General features: G+C 34.1%; 1 protein-coding gene across 2 annotated transcripts; it reads right to left on the bottom strand.

The window, feature by feature from the left end:
• Positions 1-1,800: 1,800 nt before the first annotated feature.
• On the bottom strand, positions 1,801-9,215 carry LOC131162030 (WAT1-related protein At4g08290-like). Of its 2 annotated transcripts, XM_058118126.1 has the most exons (8): positions 9,169-9,215; positions 6,778-6,942; positions 5,020-5,082; positions 3,502-3,618; positions 3,091-3,340; positions 2,715-2,873; positions 2,462-2,613; positions 1,801-2,271 (listed from the first exon to the last, which is right to left on the bottom strand). In XM_058118126.1, exons 1-8 carry the CDS (start codon positions 9,213-9,215, stop codon positions 2,043-2,045), a joined length of 1,182 nt encoding a protein of 393 aa, XP_057974109.1. In that variant the 3' UTR covers positions 1,801-2,042. The 2 variants fall into 2 exon arrangements, with proteins under 2 accessions (XP_057974109.1, XP_057974111.1); XM_058118128.1 differs by lacking the exon at positions 9,169-9,215 and having other exon boundaries at positions 6,778-6,947.
• Between the last annotated feature and the right edge of the window lie 14,158 nt (positions 9,216-23,373).

The raw sequence follows: 23,373 nt of genomic DNA, 5'->3' as shown, positions 1-23,373 counted from the left end.
GGCACCTTGCGTTTCCCGATCTGCCGCAAACTCGCCAAGAAATTGAGAGAGAGAGAGAGAGAGAGAGAGAGATGGAGACGGACGCGCCGCGGCGCAAGAAGGATTCCAAGGGGGGTGGGCGTGAACCTTCCTCTGTGAAAAAAAAAAACAACCCAAACTCTTCCTGAAGCAAAAGCTTCAGGAAGTTAACTTTTATATATATATATATATATATATATATATATATATATATATATATATATATACCTTATTTCAATTATCATTTTTAATTCTTTCATACTATTTCTTTTTATTTATTTATTTAATAAATCAATTTAATAATATTTAACTAATTAATTGATTAATAATTTTAATTAATTAATTAACTTTATTTATTATTTATCTATTTTTTTCCTAATTATTTTAATCATTTTAATTTTTTGGGTATTTACATTACGGCTGGTAAGGATCAAGCAAGGAGTTTAGCAAAATAATAGCTTTATCTTCTTCTTTAATTTCTCAATCTAAATTTAACAAATCAACCAGCAATTTGTTCATAACATTTAAATGATTGATCATAGACGTACCTTCCTTGTATTGGAATCAAAAGAGCTTCGTTTTCAAATTATTTTGGATGCTCTCCATCATGTATTTGTCTTCCAACTTCTGCCATAGCGTCTTGGCTATGTTTTCTCTTATGACAGCATACTTGACATCTTTCACGAGGAACAACCAAATCATCCTGCAAGCTATTCGATTCAGTTGCTTCCAGTCTACTCCTTCATGTGATCAGGTTAATCTTCCAACGTTATGTCTAGTCCTTGTTGATTAAGGACATCCATAACTTTACATTGCCACATTCCAAAGCTATTACTTTCATCAAATTTTTTGACCTCAAACTTTGTGTTTGAAATTGCAATGGTTGTAGCTTTGGAACCGCTTCTACTTCTATCTTCGCTTGCCATATTTCTCTAAATCAAGTATATTGCTCTGATACCAATTGTTGGGAGCATGGTTGAACAGTATCTATATACGTGAATAGTAACATATACGTAAAAAGTAACAAAATCAATTTTATCTGATACTACTTACTTTATACCCCATTTAAAATCAAATTAATAAAGAGAAAGGCAATGAAGAATAAGCCGTACAAATACAACACCGAGAGTTTTACGTGGAAAACTCTCCAATTTGGAGAGAAAAACCACGGAGCAACTAGAAGCAATTCACTTATTCAAATGAGAATACAACAATAAAAAAAAAAAAAAAGAACTCTCAAATTCTCTCTCCACACTCAAATACAAAATTGGTTAACAAGTCTTTAAAATACAAGAAATTCTAAGATTTTGATGACAATTGAAATGAAATGCGATGTACCTAATTATAATCAAAATATGAGTACTATAGTAATACTACGCAGTCCTATAGTAATAATAATTGTCAGCTCTTTTTTACCAAACTTACACCATCTATCACCTTCTTCATTCTTCTCTTCTCTTTTCCTTATTATTATTTTGCTATGGGGCCAAAAATTGGTGATGGACTCTACTTACCTCACACACCCAACAAATCGCCCATCTAGAAGGCTATTGAATGAAGAAAGCTCAGTCAAACTGTAGGCCAGCGTACAAGAGGATATTCTGGACCTGAACAAACTGAACTCCAGAACTTAGGAATATTGATCAATTAGCTCTGCCGCTGCCATGGGTTGGGGCAGGGCATGCATAGATTGCCTCGGCTGGTCCAAAAGCCGTGGTGAACAACTGCACATCCCCAAAAGTGATAGGTACGCAGCAAGCTTGATGGACGCATTGAATTGCCTTTGTTTTTAAGAATTTTAATGCATTGGAATTTAATTAATTGATACATGGGAAATTAATTAATGTTGTATAATCACACAGACAAACTGTATAATCACACAGATAAACTGAATATACAAAAAGTGCAGTAAGCCAGTAATCCGACTTCCCAAACACACAAATCATAACGTAGAGCTAGCCCATGCATGGGATTGCTGTTTTTTCTTCAGTTCTACATACATTTCTTCTCTGGTAAAGAGAAGGCTATGTCTGCGGTGAGATAGGAGGCATTTTTGGCGGAGCATTTGACAGTGGAGCCTGAGCCTGTTCATGGATACCATTCTGAATAGAACAGTACGGCTGAATGGTAGGCAGCGGATTATGGGGGTCGCTCTTTTCCACGGTGGGCAGCATTGGGCTCGCTGAACGATCCTTGCTTTTACCCCACGCCACACAGTACAACCCCACCGCTATGATAATGGCTCCTATGATGCTGAAATATTGATATTAATATTTATATAATAGCATTAATTGAGATTGTCAAAATCAAGCACCATACGAATTAGTAGCGTGTATATATGGTAACTAAATCTCATATTTAGATATTCAAGTAACTAACATGCATGGTTTATGGGTCGATCATATATATATATATATATATATATGTATGTATGTATATGTACCTTCCAAGGTAGAGTGTCTCTGCTAAAATGATAGTTCCAAGAGCAGCAACGATGACCATGCAGAGAGGGTTGAAGGCTGTCACAAATACAGGACCTCTTGTCTTCATCACCAATCCTTGCACGTAGTATGTCACTGCGGAGCTCACTACTCCCTGCATGCGTGCAAGCATTATATTAATGCCTACCTCCATCATTAAAAGCTACCTAGGAATATTGAGCAGCCATGCATGCATGCGTACACAGACATACTTACAGTATAAAGAGGAGCAAGAAGCCTGGAGTTCCAACCAATGGACCAGGCGCTGGGATGACGCTCAACCACCACAGCCAATGCCGCGCTTTGCACCGTTCCCATCACGCATATCAAGCATGCCAAAGATAGCTCCGCTGGATATTTCTTCATCGTAATCGACTGCAGGAAGGCAATCAATTACATCATGTTAGGTGCAAAGAAATAGAACGTACGTAATTTATCACTTGTTATTCAAATTTTTCATTTCATTCTATTCTGCAAACCAGCATTAATATCCCAGGCATTTAATTAACATGGAATCTCAAACTTTAAACTGTTATTAATCTGCGAAGTGATTAAATTGAATAGTAAAAAGCATTCTTAATTATGTACGTACTTGCAATACGTAAAAAGAAGACCATGCACAGCAACCAATCAGGATCAAAATGGTGCCCATGATCCAGTGTTTATCGGAAGAGCCATGATCACCGCGGTTCCCGTGGTGATCAGTTGTTAATTTGTGTGTCGATATGAGTTTAATGATGGGGCCTTTGTATAATGTCATCAGCAGTGCTCCTGCCAGGGTTACCACAGTTCCAATTACCTTCCCTCGACTTCGTGCCTCCTTCATTTTGACGTGCTCTAATCTGTTCATGTTACGTATTCTATATGCATTATGGATTCCTCCGTGCATGAGCATATATATATATATATGAGGAAGAAAATAAGAAAAAGAAAACAGATCAAGAGAAATAAAATTATTCATTGCTACGAAAAAAGTTTTGCCCTTGATCGATGAAACATTTACCGAAGAATAGCAGCAATTATGAAGGTAACAGCAGGAACGGCATTCATAATGGCAGAAACAAATGACGCTGATGTGAATTTCATCCCCAAGTAGGATAGGTTTTGATCAAGGATTGGCCTGTCAATGCAATCCCAATTACGTTGTTTCAAATTAAAGCTTGTCCTCTATTTTACAAAACTACTATGGGATATATATATATATATATATATATATATATATATATATATATATATATATATGCATGTTCCCAAATATATACAGTAGTAGGAGTTGAAGTAATTAATCATGCAGGTGCATGTGTCAGTGATCTTGCTTTCTCCCATAGCACCCAACAGCATGGACGTGGATTTGTGCATGTTCATTGACATATTGAGAACCCCATCAAGCTAGCATCTACATCGCATGTTTAATTTACTATCGTCGCCTTAAATTATTTCGTTTCTTATAGTTTTTGAATTAGGTCTAGCTAGTTAAGAAGACTCACACGGATACGTCGTTAATATAAGGCAATAAAAAGGAATGGAAGTTGTGTTTCTGTGTGCCTGATGTGCTGTAAGAAATTTTGGATCAGTCTGATTGGGGTGACATATGTGAGGCTCAAAAAACTTTAAAAATGACGATGCTTGTAAACCATCCACGAAGACTAGCAACACCCGAATAAAAATTGAAAAAATAACATATTTTCTTTGAAAAGAGAGAAATGGAAGAATTTTTAGGAAGAAATATTCTACAATCTCAATTGTGTTTGACCGTTGTCTATCAAAACCGTTTTATTGGACAACAGCCCTCTATCATCCTCAGATTGCGAAGAGTTTTTTTAATATTTTCACTCATTTGGGAGGGTGATTTTACTCATGCCTCCAACCTTAGTATTTCTTGTCTTGTTCAAAGAATCCAAGCTGATTGCTTGAATTCTCCTCTATTTAATGAAATTATCTTTCAAAAACGTACTTCCTAAATTTTGCATCCTTGCAATATTTCAGGAAGACACAGGCCTAAAGTGGGTCTAACACCTAGATGTGAGGTCTGAATGTTCCTAAACTATAAGATTCAAACGGGTAAACAATAAAAATTAACACTTTCACCCATGCTATTTTAATATATATAATAGCCGAGATGAAGCTCAATCATTATTGTTCAATGATAGAAAAGTATACATAAAGGTCAAGGAGGTGCACCCGGACATGTTTGATATAACTTTTGTCATATTGACTAGATTTAGACTTTCTAGTTTTGATAAGAAAATATATGTGTATGTATATATGAACGAGGGTGGGCATGTAAGAAGGCTATAAACCATCATTCTAAGAAAAAAATAGCTTTTACATTGCTCCGCATGAGAATGCCATATAAATTGATATTTATAGCAATTATATAGCATTGTTCCATGATAATGTAAAAGGTGCTAACATTTTTTAACATATAAAAAAAACCGTAAGACACATGTAACATTCGTGTGAATGCATGTGTGTATATGTATTTATTTGCATATGTGTATAAATTATTATAGAGTATTACTCTAAAAATCCCAACAACATTATCTTTAAGAAGACTGAGATTGTCATCCTTGGCCTCATTTTCCTGAAAAAAAAATGTATAATAAAAAGTTAGATATATTAATATTAAAGAATAAGTAGCAACAAACTCACTTTCTAGCTAGCTAGTACATATATTCATGGAAATCAGTGTTAGGCCACTCCTATAGATCACTTCCACTCATTAATTATATATACCCATGGGCCTTCTATATCCTCTATGATCTTAATTCTATTTTCATGTATTTTAAATTAAAAATTAAATAGATTAGGATGAGCACGGGTTCAACAAGAAAATAGTCTCTCTACGTAAGAATATGAGTCGGGTTGCATACACTGTGATAATCTTCCCCTTCCCTCGCAAAGCGAGGAGCTTTGCGGCCTATGATGGCCTTTCTTTTTTTTAATATAAAGGTTCACATATTTATACAAATCAATGTAAGATTCTTTTATCTTGGAAAGAAAGAGAAACATGTTTTTATTATAATTCAAAGAGATTGAAGCTCATCACACAGATTTTCACAGACTATATATATGTTTTTATTTTAAATTTTACGGTCTTTGATTTTTAGAAACAAATGAATCCATACCTAACAATCTTTTTTAGGCTAATTAAATAATTTGTTATTTAGCCTCTATGTCCTTTTGTGATGGATTAATTATTTTATTATGCTATTAGAGACTTATAGATCGAAAGGATCTTTTTATGATACACGCAGATATTTCCCTCTTGTTATTCTTCAAATGCCCTTTAATTTTACTAGTTATACTTCTATAACTTTCTACTGTCTCCATTCTTAAGAACTCTTACACATTCTTTCATTAAAAACACTAGATTTGTCGTTGGTAGAGCACACAAAGGCAATAAATCCTACGTTTGGAACCATGAAATTTAATTGGACCTTGAACCTGAATTTGTATTTATTTGAACAAAGCATAATATAAAATTTTATTAACTTCATGTTTGGAAGCTTGGAAATGAGACTTTTGATTTGGATTTGAGTGCATATAGTTGAATAAATTGTAATATTAATTGTATAAAATTTAGCATTTGGAATCATAAATTTGAAGTTTGAATTCAAATTTGTATAAATTTAGAAGAAAAAAATTAATATAATTTTCCACTATGTTTTATTTAAATCCACAACAAATCTAAATTGAAAAGTTTCAATTTCATACTCCCAAACGTATAATAAGAGTATATTCAAGTCTCAATGGGAGAGGGGTAGAAGGGGCAATAACAATATCCAAGAAATTTTAATTTAGGGTAAAAGACGTTAACCTCGCTTGATGTTTGATGAAAAGAAACCGATCGTCTCTGAGATTTCAAAAATTTTATATAATTCCCCTGAGGTTTGTCGAAAAACCACAAACCTTCCCTTGTATTTTGCAAAAAGACAAATCTTTTGATGTGGGGTTTGGTGCATCTTTTTGGCAAACCTTCGGGGAGGTTTACGTCATTTTTGGAACCTCAAGTGTGGTCAATGGAATTTTTGAAACGTCAGTAGAGGTTCCTGTCTTTTTACCAAATCTTAATGGAGGCGAATGTCTTTTGTCCTTTAAATTATTATATGCTTGTCGAGAAAAAAAAAAAAGTAACTCCATATATGTATATATACATACTGCCAATTTGAGGTGTACGTGTATATATATATCATGAAATTAAATTTATATTGTGAAAATATATAGACTTGCATGCATGTAACCGTGTAGCTAGGTGAAGGTAAAGATCAAATGAAACCTTTCAAGAGCAATCGCAAAGGGTGCAATGGTGAGGGCGGCCACAGCATTACGATACACAATGAGAACATAACGACTCATGCCATGGTTGAGAGTCACCATGGAGATGATGTACATCCCTGCTGATCCAAACTGTAAGCTCACCATTAGCAAGTATGGTTTCACCACATCCACCACCTTCCACCACATCCTCTCTCTCTCTCTCTCCAATAATACTTTTCATACCCAGTGACTGAGTGACCACTAAGCCTTCTTATATATATATATATATATATATATATATATATGGTAAACAGGAAAAGCAAGAATAATTAAAACAAATATATATATGGAGAAGAAGCCTATAATTAAGTAATTAAGTAATCAGTCTCCTTTGCACCTTGTATCAATAGATAAAGTAATGCCTGCTTTAATATAATTGAGCATTCTTGCACTTTCCCTTTCTTCTTTTTTTCGGTCGCTTCATCTTTTTATAAATGAATAAACAAGTTTATAAAAGTACATCTGTTTCGGTAGCTAAGATTTATCGGGCTATTGAACTAGACTACACTAACTATTATATTTTTTTTCATATTCGAATTGATATCAATAACGAACAAATTACTTATTTAGAAGACTACAATACCCTTATCTTATGTTTGAGAGAGGTTTTGAATTTAAATTTGTATGAATTTAAACAAAAAGTGATACAAAATTATATTAAATTCTACCCAAATTCACCCAAATCTAAATTTAAAACTCAAAATCCGTGCTCCCAAGCACATCACCAAATATATATATATATATATATATATATATATATATATATATATATATATATATATTCTAATAATCTTTTTAGAATTAAAGAAAAAGAAAGACATTCCAAGCTAATCCTATTCCACACTTACATTGCACCATACGCACGTAGTGTAAGTAGTCTTAGTCTAATCAAGCACCAAAATAAACACGTCTTTGGGGAATGTATTTGGATGGGCTTCTCTTTTTAAAAAAATTTTCTCAATTTTCAAAAAGTTAGGAATTTTCTGGTATTATTTTTGTTTTCTATTTACTCTTTTCATTGTTGTATAATAAAGAAATATGTTATGATCACAAAATATTTATATCACATATTTTATATTTCTTTTTAGTTTTGTTAAAAACTAATCGATTTTGTTGGGCGGCATATTATATACACAGGATCTCAGTATTTATGATTGACTTTTGAGAATTAAGTTTTACATTTATATAAAAAAAAAAAAAGAATTAAAATATAAAACAAAAGTTAATCAAATGATCATTTTAATTTTTTTTCAATTGTGATGTGTATAATAGAATTTCATGTAGCACTAAAAATTGAGCTAAAATATTTATACTTATTATGATATTCTTACATTTGCATGCTCTAGCATTTTTATTATTTTAACTGTGTATTAAATTTTTTTTTAATTCAAGGAAAAAATAAACATGAGTTTAATTAGGCTTTAATTTGTTTAATTTAGTTGTAAAATATTTATCAAACAAGTTGCTTGTTTATCAGTATAAAAAAATTTGAAAATGAAAATCATGAAGACAAGAAATAGAAACTTAAAATTTAAAACTAAGAACCTCTATGCTTAATAATTTCAAAACTAAAACAAATTCAAAGCCTAGCTAATTGAACTCATCTCACCCTTGTCCTTGAATTAAATAATAGTTAGAAAGTATGCTAAAAATAATAATATACAAAAGAATATAGGTTCGACTATAATAAAACTACAACTTAATAATCTTTTCTTACAATTCCCAAACAATTTTTACAGTAATTAAAACTAATTCCCTTTCTAAAAGTCCTTTTTCATCAATAAGAGTGCAATTTGCGTAATCTCAATAAGTCACAAAAGCTTAAAGGTATTTGAGTACTAAAATAAATATTGTAATTATATAAAAGCAAACAAGCCACAATGGTCATAGAGCATGACACATCTAGGCCTTCAATAATTAAACTTATAAAGCAGAAGGACCGAAAGAAGTGGCAGTAAAGATATGGATGGAGTAGGTGATAAGAAGATTCAGCTTACCTTGAGAATCTATCTACAAAGAACACACTAAAAGTGAGTGGTGGTCTAAAAAAATATATGTATGATTAAGGGATATCGCAGAGATGGTGGGATCATATATCAATAATGTTTGCTGTCATGATAGACCACCTTAACAATGCGACAAGAAAAAAGCATGGGAGTCCAAAATTAAATGGATAACCCATTTGCAAACCTATCATTTTTTCTTAAGAGATGATGAAGAAGATTATTTATCACTATATTAACATTATTTTATTTATTAATGAATTAATGAAGAAGATGATGCAAGATATTTTTAACAAAATTAATGCTGCCGTAGTTACCAAACAGTCCAATGAAAAAAAAATGAGTTATTGGAAAGAAGATTTGATTGGCTGTTACAATGTACTTCGTCTGGCATTTCAAGAACAAAAGAAAATTGAAAGGCAAATCAATTGAACCAGAGGGGCAATGTAAGGTGATTCAGAATCAAACTTATAGATCCGTTTATTATAAATTTGAAATGTACTCCTTTGATTGAGTTTTGGATTGTTTGTTTTTGCTTTCAATTGTTTTGTTTCTTTTGGCCTCTTGGCCCATGGGTGTCGCGACGTCTCGGACCCACCAAACCACGCACGCACGGCTACAAAATGGGAAAGATGTGGTGAATTGTGAAAAGAATATTTTCATGGAAAACATGGTATATGGAGTCGCCACTAACCTTTTGAAGTATGGTTAGAACACTTGATTACTACCCAATTAAACGTAAAATCGATCTGATTTACCAGAGTTGGGTCTGAGAGTACGGTTACCCGAGGGGAAGGTATTAACACCCCCTACATGTCCATTCTCATGAACGGCACTAGGTTAATTGAAAATTATCCCACAAGTTAAATATAATAAGCCTTTAAGATTACTCTTTTCCAAAAATCGAAAAATGAAGGTACTATAAAGATATTCCCTCAAAACCGGGGCATATCATACTCTGAATAGTTCATTCCACCCTTTGAAATCATCAAGATCGAAAAGTCGAGAAAATAGGTTTTTACAAAAATATCTCTTAGATCGTTTTAAATTTAGAATTTCTCTAAGGAAAAAAATAATATTTGGAACCTTGGGAGGTTTTGGGCTCATTTAGGATGAAAATGAATTTTTGGACCTTGAAATATTTTTGTGATTTTTTCTAAGAGAGAACATTTTTTGTTATTTTTTTTTGCAATTTTTTTTAATATTTTTCTGGAGCTTCAAAATAGCACAAATAAAATTAATACAAAAACCAAAGTTTGAAAATATTTTTGAAATTCTCTAAACTTTTTCAAAAATTCTAGGATTTTTATTTTATTGTTAAAAAACAACCTAAAATTTAAAACATATTTTTTGGGATTTCTATTAAATTTTCGAATGCAAGAACATTTTTCAATTTCAAAAACACTTTGGAGATTTTTGAACTTTTTTATATTTTACTTCAAAATTTTCAAGTGCAAATTAAATCTAAAGCTTTAAAATATTTGTTGAAATTTTAGGGAATTTTTCTGAAATTTTATGTGTTTTTTATGAATTTTTATGATTTTCATAGATTTTTAGGGATTTATTTAAAAAAATTTAAATGTATGAAATGAACCGGTTTTGTACTGGTTCAGTGGACCCAAACCTGTTTGGAGGGGAACCGGTCCAATATGGGTCAACCGGTTTAAGGTCTCGGTCAAGATTAGATGGACACGTGGCAACATCCGAACCGGGGGGGGGTCATGTTGGTGGAGGATGACACACGCGGCACAATCCTGACCGTCCATGGGGAAAGGAGATCCAATGGTTTTCTGTGAACAATAGTGGTCATTAATGCGAGGGGACAGAAATAGCCACGTGTCACGTGGCGTGCAGGGAAAAGTCTGCCTCGAGGGATGATATGTGACGACCTGCTTAATTTCCACATTTTTTTTCCATTTTACAAAATCACAACCCTCAACTCAGCAGATCATAATCCATCTGGACCCGTGGGTACCAGAGATACATCAGCAGACATAATGGAAGCCTAAGCAGTAGGAAACATACAATCACAATATTATAAATATGAAAACATCCCTCACATTACCATAAATATCAGAGTCACTATATCCACTGTATTTTAGTATATACATCCCAAAAACAAGATCTAGGGACATTTCTCACAAAATCCAACTGTACCTACCAAAACTTACCCTTCAAAGATGGCAGATAAACAGCACTAGATCAGTGGGGCTTTTCTCGCTCTCCTATCAAGGGCTTCTGAAAATTTTATAAAATTTTGGGATGAGACACCTCTCAATAAGGGAAATAAACTAATACGAGTGTGTGGCAACATGAGTATTCTGTATTACACATATACTATACAGAACATATTCAGTAACTATTTTGTCAAATCTGGGAATATATATATATATATATATATATATCCTCATAACATGGCAGAACATACTGTATTTTCATAAACATATTTCATCTCATATAATAATAATACAGAAACATTCCTGGTAGGTTAGTTGATTGTTGTCATGTATTACCCCTACATGACTGGGTTGTGTGGTCCGAAAGCGGGACCTGACAATGGTTGGCCGACCACTGCCAAGTCAAAAGTACAGTCTATAAGGCTGATGGGTCTGGCAGACTTGGTTCGTACACCAGGGCGCTCACACACTTCTTAAAAATCACATCGACCATCCAATCTCACACCACTTCGTACAATGGCGTTAATAAAAATATCATGATCATGAAAACCATGGACACATAGCAACGATACCATACAAGTGCTAGCATAGACCAAGCCAACCAGGTTCTGATATTATATAAGATATACTGAAATTGTGATACATGGATATTTCATATCATTAATTATCAAATCAATCATATCATTTTGCATATATACGTATATCATGAAAATCATCGGCCCGTATGCCGGTATTACACATTTTACCATAGCCCGACCCGTACGCCAGCTAATCATATTATAGTACAGCTCGTACGCTGGCAAATCACATCCATAACTCGGCCTATACGCCGGCAAATCATATACATAACTCAGCTCGTACGCTAGCTAATCACATCCATAGCACGGCCCGTACGCCGACAAAATATATCCATAGCTCAGCCCGTACGCTGGCAACTCATACACATAGCACGGCCCGTACGCTAGTTTTCCATTATAAAAATCCTTATCATTAACACATTCCTACAAAATAGTATTTCATAACAATTTCTATTCATGCCACACTAATAGATTTTTCACATATTCAACATACCATCATTTTCAACAGTATTTTCCTAAGTATATAAATAATATATAAATATATTTATTTTCCCGAAATCAAATGCTATAACAATATACATATTTTTCATAAAATACTAGCTTAGTTTATCCCCTTACCTTATTCCTGAAAAGCCCCTAAGAAAATATGTCCCTGCGCCTGCAGGGTTCCCAACTCAACACCCTGAAAATAGCATTTCTTAGAACTAAAGTTCAGTATTTCTACATGTATAACACTTTCTATGACTTTTAAATAACCAAATACTAAGTAGAAAATTTTACCCTGGATTTGGGATGGTTTCCAACTCAGCCCCACTGACAATCCACTCCGGCAAACTTGTAGAGAACTTTCCCAGGAGCGTCGTGGTGGCTTCAGGTCGTCGAACCGGCGGAAATCCGGCCCAAAATCTTAGTGAGGAGGAGAAACCGTATGAGGAGAGAGAGAGAGAGAGAGAGATTCGGCGCAGGAAAATGACTAAAAACTCTCATTTAACCCTATTTATACTGTGGGATTTATCGACGAGCCACGTCACCTCGTCGACGAGTCTTATAGAAAGTTCATCGACGAACTTTAACCCTCGTCGACGAATTTCAGGTTTCCACAAATTCTCTCTTGGTATCTTCTCGTTGACGAATCCTATCCTTGTCAACAAGCTCCTCTATACCCTCATCGACGAGTCCCCTATGTTCGTCAACGAGGAGATGAAAAATTCCTCGGGATTATGTCATCCAAAATGCAACGTCCTCGACTGCCTCCTTTTGTTCCTATTTCCATTTCCCTTTCTTTTATTATTTAAATACGATTATTCTTCAGGTCATTACATGATGGCTGTAGGCATTCTTGGCCTTTGATCGAGGCATGGATCAAACGACTACGGTGAGGCGTGTGAGGCCTGCTGATGTGGGTGAAATCTTGGCCATCCACGTGGATCTCCATCGAACGGTGATAGATGAATGCATCAGAGATGATGACGTTGATGAAATCGAGGCCATTGATGGAAACAATGATCCAATGGCAGAGGAAAGCAGTACCCATAAGCATCGATTGTGCGAGGAGCAGTGCAGACACATGTCATCGAGCGAGTAAAAGGGTGTGTAGACCCTTAAAATGGCTCATATCACAAGCAATCTGGACCATTGATAAGGTCAAGGATCCAGCAACTGCAAGGAGACCCCATACACGGTTTGATCCAATAGAATGGAGACTGCAATGTGAAATGATCCTATGGTTCCCAAGCTTGGTCATATTTAAACCAAATTTTTTAGGTTTTCTCATTTTTCATTTCCTCGCAAGCCACCTCTCTCTCTTCCTCTCTTTCTTTCTTCTTCAAACCTGAACTCCTAGGGTTTCTATGGAACCCTAAACTCAGAAATCTCAAACCTCTCACCAGTTCTTTTGTAAGCAAACCAAAAAAAGGCCCAAGACACCCATCTTCCTCGCAAATCCAAACTTCCTATCACTTCCTTTTGATCCCCTTGAAACTAAATCGCTTGGACTCACCATCTGAGACCAAAGTTCCTAGTAATCAGAAGACGAGGAAAGCTCCAGGACACCTCAGAACGATCCCGTGTTTTGAAGAAAGGGCGGGAAATCCTCAGAAGAAGAAGATAAGTTTTTTGTGTTTTTCTGATTTTGTTTTCTCTTCTTTTTTTTTCTTTTTTTTTTTTTTTTTTTGTATTTTCGTTCTCAAATTTAATTTGAACATGTGTCTGGTTCTAAATGGAATCCATGTGTGCAATGATTCTGAGAGTGAGATTGCTTGTAGTCTCTGATAATTTTGATTGGCTAGGGTTAGGTTGAAGGCGAGTGGCACCTAGTTGGCTCGTGTGAGTCAATATAGGTGTTGAGTGAACTCAGGGGGAACTCCATTTGTGTTTGATACGTGTAGCCAAGCACGTATATCGGTTAAGGAGTGAGTTGGGCTTCGGGTGAAGATGAGTCAACCCGCTTTCACCAAGTGAGTGGGTAAGTGAGTTGACCAGGGCGAGTTAACTCGAGGATTTATGAACTTGGGTGATCCCGAGTGGGTCTGGCACGTGTGATTGGACATGGGTACGTATTGGGTCAGAAAGTCTTTGTGGGCTTGGTTAAAAATTTGATGGACTTGCCTCAGGTTTCAAAATCGGAATGGGTCTGGCTAAAAGGTTGGGCCCCCGGGTATTCTCAAAAGTGGGTATGGGCTCATTTTTAAAATAAAAAAAATACAACTTTGGTGGGCTTATTTTTAAAATTGGGTTAATGGGCTCATTTTAAAAACAAAGTTGGTGTGCTTATTTTAAAATTTGGTTAATGGGCTCAGTTTAAAAACAGAGTTGGTGGGCTTATTTTGAAATTGGGTTAATGGGCTCAGTTTAAAAACAAAGTTGGTGGGCTTATTTCAAAATTGGGTTAATGGGCTCAATTTAAAAACAAAGTTAGTGGGCTTATTTTTAAATTGGGTGAGGTCTAGTCTGGTTTTATGGGCTGGTTCGAGTAACTGCAACTCGAATGCAAGTTAGGGTATGGGGTTCGGGTCTGGTCAATGTTTGAAGGATCCAAACCCAGGTTCGAGTTCGGGTCAGTTGTTTGGGTTTATTTAAAAAGTGGTTTTTTTAATAAAAAAAGGGTTCGAGTTTGAGAGTATGAGAGGCTCAACCCAAACTCATGTTTGGGTTTAAGATATTAGATTTGAGTTTGTGGGGCTCCCTATCTGAGTTCAAAAACTCAGGTTCAAACATGAAACGAAACCTTAGAGGAGGTACTTGCATTTTCTCTCAATGACATGAATTGAATCAATTTAGAAACACAGGTTCTAGGATAGTTACCCTTCTATTTTCCTCCTCCGATCTTCTTCTCCTGTCTCTATCTAGGTTGTCTGGTTGGTCTGGGTAGTCTGAGTCTGAATGAGCTTCCTTCTCTACTTCTTCTCTACTCAATCTCTACAGAGTTTCTACAGAGATATTCGTTTCTAACCTTCCCGCTCCCAATTTGACAGAATTTTTATGCTCCCCCCCCCCCTCGGATTTCTGTAGGGTATTTCTACTTTTCTCTCGTATCTGTGCAACCAATCAGAGCTTCCTCTCACGAATTCTCACTCTCACTTCTCTCAATCTGGCAAGGTGTTTCTGTATTATTTCCTCTCAATTTGGCAGGGTGCCTTTGTGCTCTCTGTGGTCTGCAGCTACAGTGCGAGCCACTCTATTTATAGGGAGGCTGAGGCTGTGGGGTGCTATGGCACCAATTTCTTAATGAATTTCCCCCACCAACAGCCTGTGTCAAAGAATAATTCTCTACACATGTGATTCATTTTTTCTGATCTTGTGAATTTCTCGTTAACCAAATTTATTCTTCTTTTCTACGTGCAGGTGAAGGACCAGGTAGCAATTTGGGACTCGTGAGCTTTTGGGTGCTTCCAGGTGGTGATTTAGGATTTGAGGGTCTTTTGGGTGCTTTCTGGTGGCAATCCGGGAGTGGAGGGTTCAGGATCTGCTTTTTTTGTATTTTGCATTTTTTATTTGTTTTTATTTTGTGTTCTGTGTGCTGATGTATGTACCCCCGAGTAAACTTTCCTGTAATTTTACTTTGTACACTCTTTTGTATTTTATTTCCATTTCCCTGTATTTTGGATTAAGTTATTTCCCTTAGAAATTAAGAAAGCTACTTAATCCAAATCAAGGAAATTAAACTAGTTGAAATGAAAAATCTTAAAGAAAAGTTTTAGAGTTCATTGACAATTATATCATTGAAACAAATACAAACAAAATGGCATTGTTGGCCAAAATCAAAGGATGATTTATACAAGACTCAACTTAGAAAATATTAAGATTTGGAAAGCAATATTCTTTTGAAATCAAAAGAAAGAAAATTTGAAGCAAAATTGAGCTTATTGCATGAGAACTTTGATTAAGAAAGGATATTTAAGAATAAGAAATACTTAAGAAACATGAGAACAATTTGAACAATTGTAGCGCAATGCACAATGCAATAATATGCTCCATGCTTATATATGTTGATATGCTACATGCTAAATGTTGATATTCTGATATGGATATGTGATGAGATACTAATATGAACTATATGCTGATATGCTATGCTAAAATGCTAATATGTATGATTTTTGTATTGCCAAAGACATGATATTGACTTGACTCATATTGAGAATTTAAGGTTCATTACACATTGCAAATTTGAAATTATTGAGCATGAATAAGAAACATGAATCTTGGCATGATAAGATATTTGTATTGGTATCTATAAAATATATTGGTATCTATGAGTATGATAATTGATACTTGAGCATGATAGCATATTTTTATCCATGAGCATGTGATGATATTGATATGATATTGATATATGAGTATGAGATTAATTCTTAACCATATTAGTTTACATGCTAATAATGAACCACTCTATATATCTATTGCATGATTGACTAATGAATAAACATAAGCATGTTATGACATATATGATATTGAAATAATATTGATATTATTCTTAATATTGGTATCCATGAGCACTTACATGAAAATAAATTAATATTTGGCCATCGTATGATAAATTTAAAAACACAATTGGTATCTTTATGAATACTAGTTTTCAATTGGTATTACAAATGAAAATCTGAATTTATTGAATATGAGATACATTTCATTCACGGGTAGTTGGACTTGTTAAATAATGTTATTATGATGGAAATCATTGAAAATTATGATGTACAATCTGTTGTATTTTCTCATACTATGGATCTTGTTGTCTATCTTTTCATGCATGATAAATGCAAACTTTTGATTACGGTTGTTCAATGTCTTAATACTTATATTTTCTTGATATCTTACTCTTTTTTATTGATGTCAAAAGGGAGAGAAAATTTGGGCAAAAATTGAGCATGATACTACATACTTACGATAATATATTGGTATCGTGATCTTGAATGATATGATTATTGATATATGAGCAAGATATTAAAATTAATGTTGAAATTTCAAATATTGTTAAGATGATGCTCATTGAAAGGGGGGGGCCTTTTTTAAGGCTTACTTAATTTTTTACTCCTTATTTGTCATCATCAAAAAAGGGGAGATTGTTGGCATTACAAGGCTTAAAATCTTATTTTGATGATAACAAATAAGATGAACATAACATATTTGGTTAAGTGATGATATTTCAGAACTCAAGTATGTGAATACAAAGTCAAATGCTTATAAGGATCATTCAAAGCTTATGTTCCAAAGAAAGATGATCAAATGAGGCTTAAAGAGTTAAAGTATGGATTTAAAGATGTCCTAATAAAGCTTGAAAATTATGAGAACATAGATGTTAAAGAGGACTTGCTCAAAGCTTAAAGTATATTAAAGCTTGAAGACAAGATGAAGTTAACGAATGACAAAGTAAGAGAGCTCAAATAAAGACAAGCATGAAACTTAAGATCTTAGATTGTCAAGATGTCATAAGAAATCTTTATGTAAGTATTTCATATTTAGATATCTTATGAAAATATGATGAAAACTCTTCTGAGGTTAATTATGGACTTAGAGACCTTATTTCAAAACCTGAAAATGTTTTATAAGAAATCAAAGCAAGAGAGTAAAAAGGATTTTGAAAACTAAAATGAAAATTCTGAAGTTGGTCTGCCCAGAAGACTGAGGTGTACCCTCAGAAGTCTGAAGATGCAACCTCAGATGACTGAAGTTTTACTTCAGACGTCTGAAGAATTTCTTCAGAAGATTGAAGAATTAGTTCAGTCAAATAAATATTTATTTATTGAAACACAGAATAGGTAGAACACCCTCGGAAGACTGAACCCTCAGTTCAATCGTCTAAGTTGGGACTTGAGAAGTCTGAACCTACAATTCAGTCGCCTGACCTTGTGTCCGGACTATAATTTTTAGTGTTTTAAGGAACATCAGAAGACTGAACCCAATAGTTCAATGGTTAGAAATTTTAAATGTTTTAAATTTCAAATAAAGGTTGCTTATGCCCCAAATATACTAAAAACTTGGAAAATACTCCAAGTAAACTTGGGCAACACGAAATCACTTTTCTAAGCCTATAAATATATGGTTTTACAAATCAAATTATACACTAAGAGACACCATAAGAAAGAAAGGATTGAAAAATCTACTGAAAGCAATCATGCAATCAAAGCTCTCTCTTGCTCAAATCTTTACTCAATTGGTGTGCTAAATTTTTGAAGTGCTGGTCATCACACTACTAAGTTCTGAGTTTCTAATTCTCATCTAGAAGGAACTTTGTGAATTCTTCTCTTGAACTTCAATTGTAGTTCATATTGATATTTAATTATTGAAGTACACAGTAATTGAATTTGTACTAATCTGCTCTTTGTGAGAATATCATTGTACCCAGCTATTTCTTCTTGTTTCTTGACGATTCCAGGTTGTTGGATTGTTGATTGAGCATGGGGTATCGCTTGGAGAGGTCTTGCTCTAGCCTATTGAAGAAGTGATCGAGCATGGGGTATCACTTGGAGAGGCGTTGCTCTAGCCTATTGAAGGAGTGTTTAAAAGGTTTGTTCTGCCTGTAAAATAACGGTATAGTGGAATCCTTTGGTGGTATTGGCCAAAGGCGAGAACGTAGGCTGGGAATAAGCCGAACCTCGTAAAAAATGTGGTGTCACTCTCTTTCCCTATTCTCTTTACTTTTCTAGCATATATTAACTGTGTGGTTGTGTTTAAATTTATGATCATATACACTACGTAGATTAGATATTAAATAAACTAAAGCTTAATTTATTTTTGGGACTTGCGGAAACCGAAAGGAAGTACGTTGGTTGATCAATATTAATTACGGAAACCGTAAGGGAGTACGTTGATTGATTCAACACCCAAAACCTATTAACTGAAGGTTTGTTTGAAATCTGAATTTTGAGAAGAGTGCGGATATTATATTGCTTATCTTCTTTAAAGAACAATTTCATTATCTATAGGGCTTGAATCAAATCCATTTATACAAGGCTTTTTATCAGCAAGCATACATTCTCAATCTTTACCTTGAGTGCTGAATCTTGCAAAGCATTCATATTCTAGATCTACCATTGAATCAATCTTTATAGTGCTACAATTCATACGTTAACTTGCTCTTAGTAAATTGATTGGTTGATTAAGTTTTGTTTAATTGTATGATTGTGAAATGAATAAAGAACTAAGTTTTTGTGTGATTGCTAAAACAACAAGAAGTTAAGAATTCATTGAAATAATTAAAAGAAAATTTTTAATAACCCAATTCCCCCCCCCCCCTCCCCCCCTCTTGGGACAACTCCTTAACTTTCAGAAAATAATGAAGAAACTTCAATAGATAATCCTATAGAAAATCTTGAATTACCAAGAGAATGGAAGTATGTAAGAAATCACCCTCAAGAACAAATTATAGGAGAACCTTCTAAAGTTGTAACCACTAGATCATCATTAAAAAATCTATGCAATCATTATGCCTTCTTATCTAAAGATGAACATAAAAATGTTGAAGAAACTTCAAATGATGACTTTTGGATAATTGTTATGCAAGAAGAGTTAAATAAATTTGAAAGAAGCAAAGTATGGCAATTAGTTCCCAAACCAAAAAAATCATTCAATTATTGGAACTAAATTGGTATTTAGAAATAAAAAGGATGAAAATGGTATAGTAGTTAGAAACAAAGCTAGACTTGTGGTTAAAGGATATAACCAAGAAGAAGAGATAGATTACGATGAGACTTTTGCCCCCATAACTAGAATGGAAGCTATAAGAATGCTTTTAGCTTATGCATCCCATAAAGATTTTAAATTATACCAAATGGATGTTAACAGTGCCTTGTTAAATGTTTATATTAATGAAGAAGTATATGTAGAACAACCCCCCGAATTCGAAGACATACAAAATCTTGATTACGTGTTTAGATTAACTAAGGCTTTATATGGGTTAAAACAAGCCCTTAGGGCTTGGTATGAAAGACTTAGTGGGTTTTTAATAGAAAAGGGTTTTTTAAGAGGAAAAATTGATAGTACTTTGTTCATCAAAACTAAGAAAGATGATATACTGTTAATTCAAATTTATGTAGATGATATAATATTTGGTGCGACTAATGATAATCTATGTCAGGAATTTGTAAAAAGTATGCAAGAAGAATTTGAAATGAGCATGATGGGAGAATTAAACTATTTCCTTGGACTACAAATTAAACAAGCAAAGAATGAGACTTTTATATGTTAATCAAAATACATAAAAGATATGATTAAAAAATTTGATATGGAATGTAGTAAACCCATAGGAACCCCAATGAGCACTTCCATTAGCCTTGACAAAGATGAGAAAGGAAAACTGGCAGATATGAAGTATTATAAAGGAATGATTGGAAGTTTGCTATATCTAACTGCTAGTAGGTCTGACATAATGTTTAGTGTGTGTATGTATGCACGTTTCCAATCAACACCCAAAGAATCACACCAAATATTTGTCAAGAGAATTTTAAGATACTTGATAGGCATCATGGACTTAGGTCTTTAGTATCCTAAGGACACCAGATTCAAAATGATTAGTTATTCGGATGCTAACTATGCAGGGTGTAAGATAGATAAAAAAAAAAAAAGTACTAGCGGTACCTGTCACTTTCTAGGACGATCACTAGTCTCTTGGTTTCCTAAAAAGCAAAACTCCGTAACTTTATCCACAGCTGAAGCTGAATATGTAGCAGCTAGGAGTTGTTCTACACAAACTCTATACATGAAACAACAACTAAAAGACTATAATTTAGAATATTCAACCATTCCAATCAAATGTGATAATACAAGTACAATAAATATATCCAAAAATTCAATATCACATTCAAGAACATAACATATTGATATAAGACACCATTTTTTAAGAGATCACGTTCAAAAAGAGGATATATCACTTGAATTCATTAATATAATGATCAATGGGCGGACATCTTTACAAAACCGCTCAATGAAGAAAGATTTATAACTATAAGAAGAGAAGTTGGAATACTACATAATAGGGAAGTGGTTTAGGAAGAATTCAGAATAAGAAAAGAAAGATCTTTGAAAATTTACAGGCTTCAGATGACTGAGCTTGGAAGCTCAAATGACTGAACACTGTAGCACTAAAGATTCAAAAAACTGAACCTGGACTTCAGTCTTCTGAAATGCTACTGCCTGTTTTAGACTCATGTTCTGAAAATCTTCAAATGATTGAACTAAAACTTCAGTATTCTAAAGTCGTGAGGTATAAATATTTAAACATCTTAAAACCCTAACTTTAGCCTTCTGACCCCTATTCTATTACTCCTCCGAAGCTCTCTCTCACTCTCTCTCTCTCTCTCTCTGTCTCCTTCTAGTCTCACCCAACAACTCTTGAATCCAAGGCTTCAAAACTCAAAATTAAATCATCCCTATGGATTCTAGGGTTTCCAAGAACTGAGTCTTGTTCGTTCTTTATCTCCAAACATGCCACGCACCAAAACAACAGCAAGTCGTGGAGCGTCTTTAAGAAGAGATGAGCAAAATATAGAGAGGTGACTCATTACACCTCAAGAAAAGCTTCACTATCATCTTCTCTTCGTTCCACTGACCCCATTCTCGGTAAGGTAATAGACACCTCCTTCTTCAATGAAGAATTTCCTGAAATCCTTCCACTATTTAGGGAAATTGATTGGTTCAATTTTATCATCCATCAAGCCAAAGGAATGTTTCCAAGCCTCATCAAAAAATTTTACGCTAACATGGTTTATAGTGACGGGGTTTTGTCTACCGAGGTTTGGGGTAAGAAAATTGTCTTAAACCCTAAAATTTTGGCTCCTATTTTAAAAATAACACCCAGAGATTTTGAATGTCCTACTTTCACTTAGTCATCGATTTTAGAACGAGACTTCACCCCTGAAGCCTTTTTACCTTTAGTTATAGAAAATGAGACGGTATATTTTGGGCATCCTCCATTGTATAAGCAACTTAATCTCAAAGCCCAAATCCTCCATAAAATTATTTCTTACAATATCATATGAAAAGCTGGTTCTTTTGATCATTTATCCTACATTGAGTGTTTTGTCCTTTGGTGTCTTCTTAAAGGCAAGAAACTATATTTGGCTAGTCTAATCATAAAATGGATGTGGGCCAAACTAGAATCTGCTAGGATCTTCCTGTAGACGCACCCTCCTGGCTTATGGCTTTTCAGAATGACTTCTCCTCCTTCCACTACAAAGTGAGGTCCGGACTCCAGCACATTCAAAAGAAGGTGTCATCACTTGATCACCACCTCATTCGTATTGAGAAGCATCAGGCTAGTTCCTCCCAAGGTGGGGATCCTATGAATACAAGTTCAGCTCCTCTCAGTGATGATGAGGACACTGATGAAGGAAGTGATGATGAAGAAGAGGAAGATAAGGAAGAAGAGAAAGTATCTGAGGATGAAGAGTAAGATGAAGAGGATGATAGTTAGATCTTTTGATGTATTATGAAACTAAATTTTAGATTTTTTTTTATGTACTCAAACACTTAGTTTGTGTGTTGTCTCACTTTTATTTATGTATTCTTGTAATGACTTTTTGTGTGTATGGAGATTTTTTTTTATCCCTAATTTCTTTTTGAGTAATGACTAAGGGGGAAAGAAATTGTTAGCACAATTGGTAGCAAAGATGAATTGTAAGCAAGATGAATTGTAAGCACATAATTGTAAGCTAAATGAATTGTAAGCAAAGACAACGATGAATTGTAAGCGCATAATTGTAAGCAAAATGAATTTTAAGCAAAGACAACGATGAATTGTATACACATATGAATTATGAATGACAAATATAACTTTTGAGTCTTTTTAGCTAACATATGCTTGATTGTAAATTTGAGGATGTTATAATATATTGGAAAGTGTGTATTCATGTGATACTTGTTTGGTGTTTATGATCTATTTTGAACTTTCTATACTTGATATCATTACTTTTCAAAATTATTAAAAGGCATGCTTATTGTAAGGGGGGGCCTTTTTTAAGGAACCCTCATCTTTGCTCATTGTTTGTCATCATCAAAAAGAGAGAGATTGTTGGCCTAAACATGGCTTTTCAATCTTGTTTTGATGATAAAAAATAAAGGATAATTTAATATGTGTTGGTTAAGTGGTGATGTTTCGGGAAAGATAAAGTTAAAAAAAAAAAAAGCATTGGAAAGCTCACGTGTTCATAAAAGCCACATCTATATGTAAAGTGATCCAAACAATAGCTCAAAGCAATACAAACATAAGCAAAATATGTGGACACTTAAAGCTAACTCAAAACTCAAGTCAAAAGGAACGTAAAGCAAAATACAATGAAAGGCTTGAAGAGTAGAGTATTAGGCT

This window comes from Malania oleifera, chromosome 8 (genome assembly GCF_029873635.1).
Source record: "Malania oleifera isolate guangnan ecotype guangnan chromosome 8, ASM2987363v1, whole genome shotgun sequence".
Taxonomy (NCBI): domain Eukaryota; kingdom Viridiplantae; phylum Streptophyta; class Magnoliopsida; order Santalales; family Ximeniaceae; genus Malania; species Malania oleifera.
Note: the sequence above shows the minus strand (reverse complement) of the source record. Positions and strands in the feature narration are given on the sequence as shown.

Excerpts from the sequence above, each read along its gene's own strand:
- LOC131162030 (XM_058118126.1), bottom strand. The coding sequence starts at position 9,215 with ATGCCAGACGAAGTACATTGTAACAGCCAATCAAATCTTCTTTCCAA. Across the intron at positions 3,341-3,501 it reads ATAATTGCTGCTATTCTTCG|ATTAGAGCACGTCAAAATGA; the intron begins GTAAATGTTTCA and ends TAACATGAACAG. Across the intron at positions 2,874-3,090 it reads CTTCTTTTTACGTATTGCAA|TCGATTACGATGAAGAAATA; the intron begins GTACGTACATAA and ends GCCTTCCTGCAG.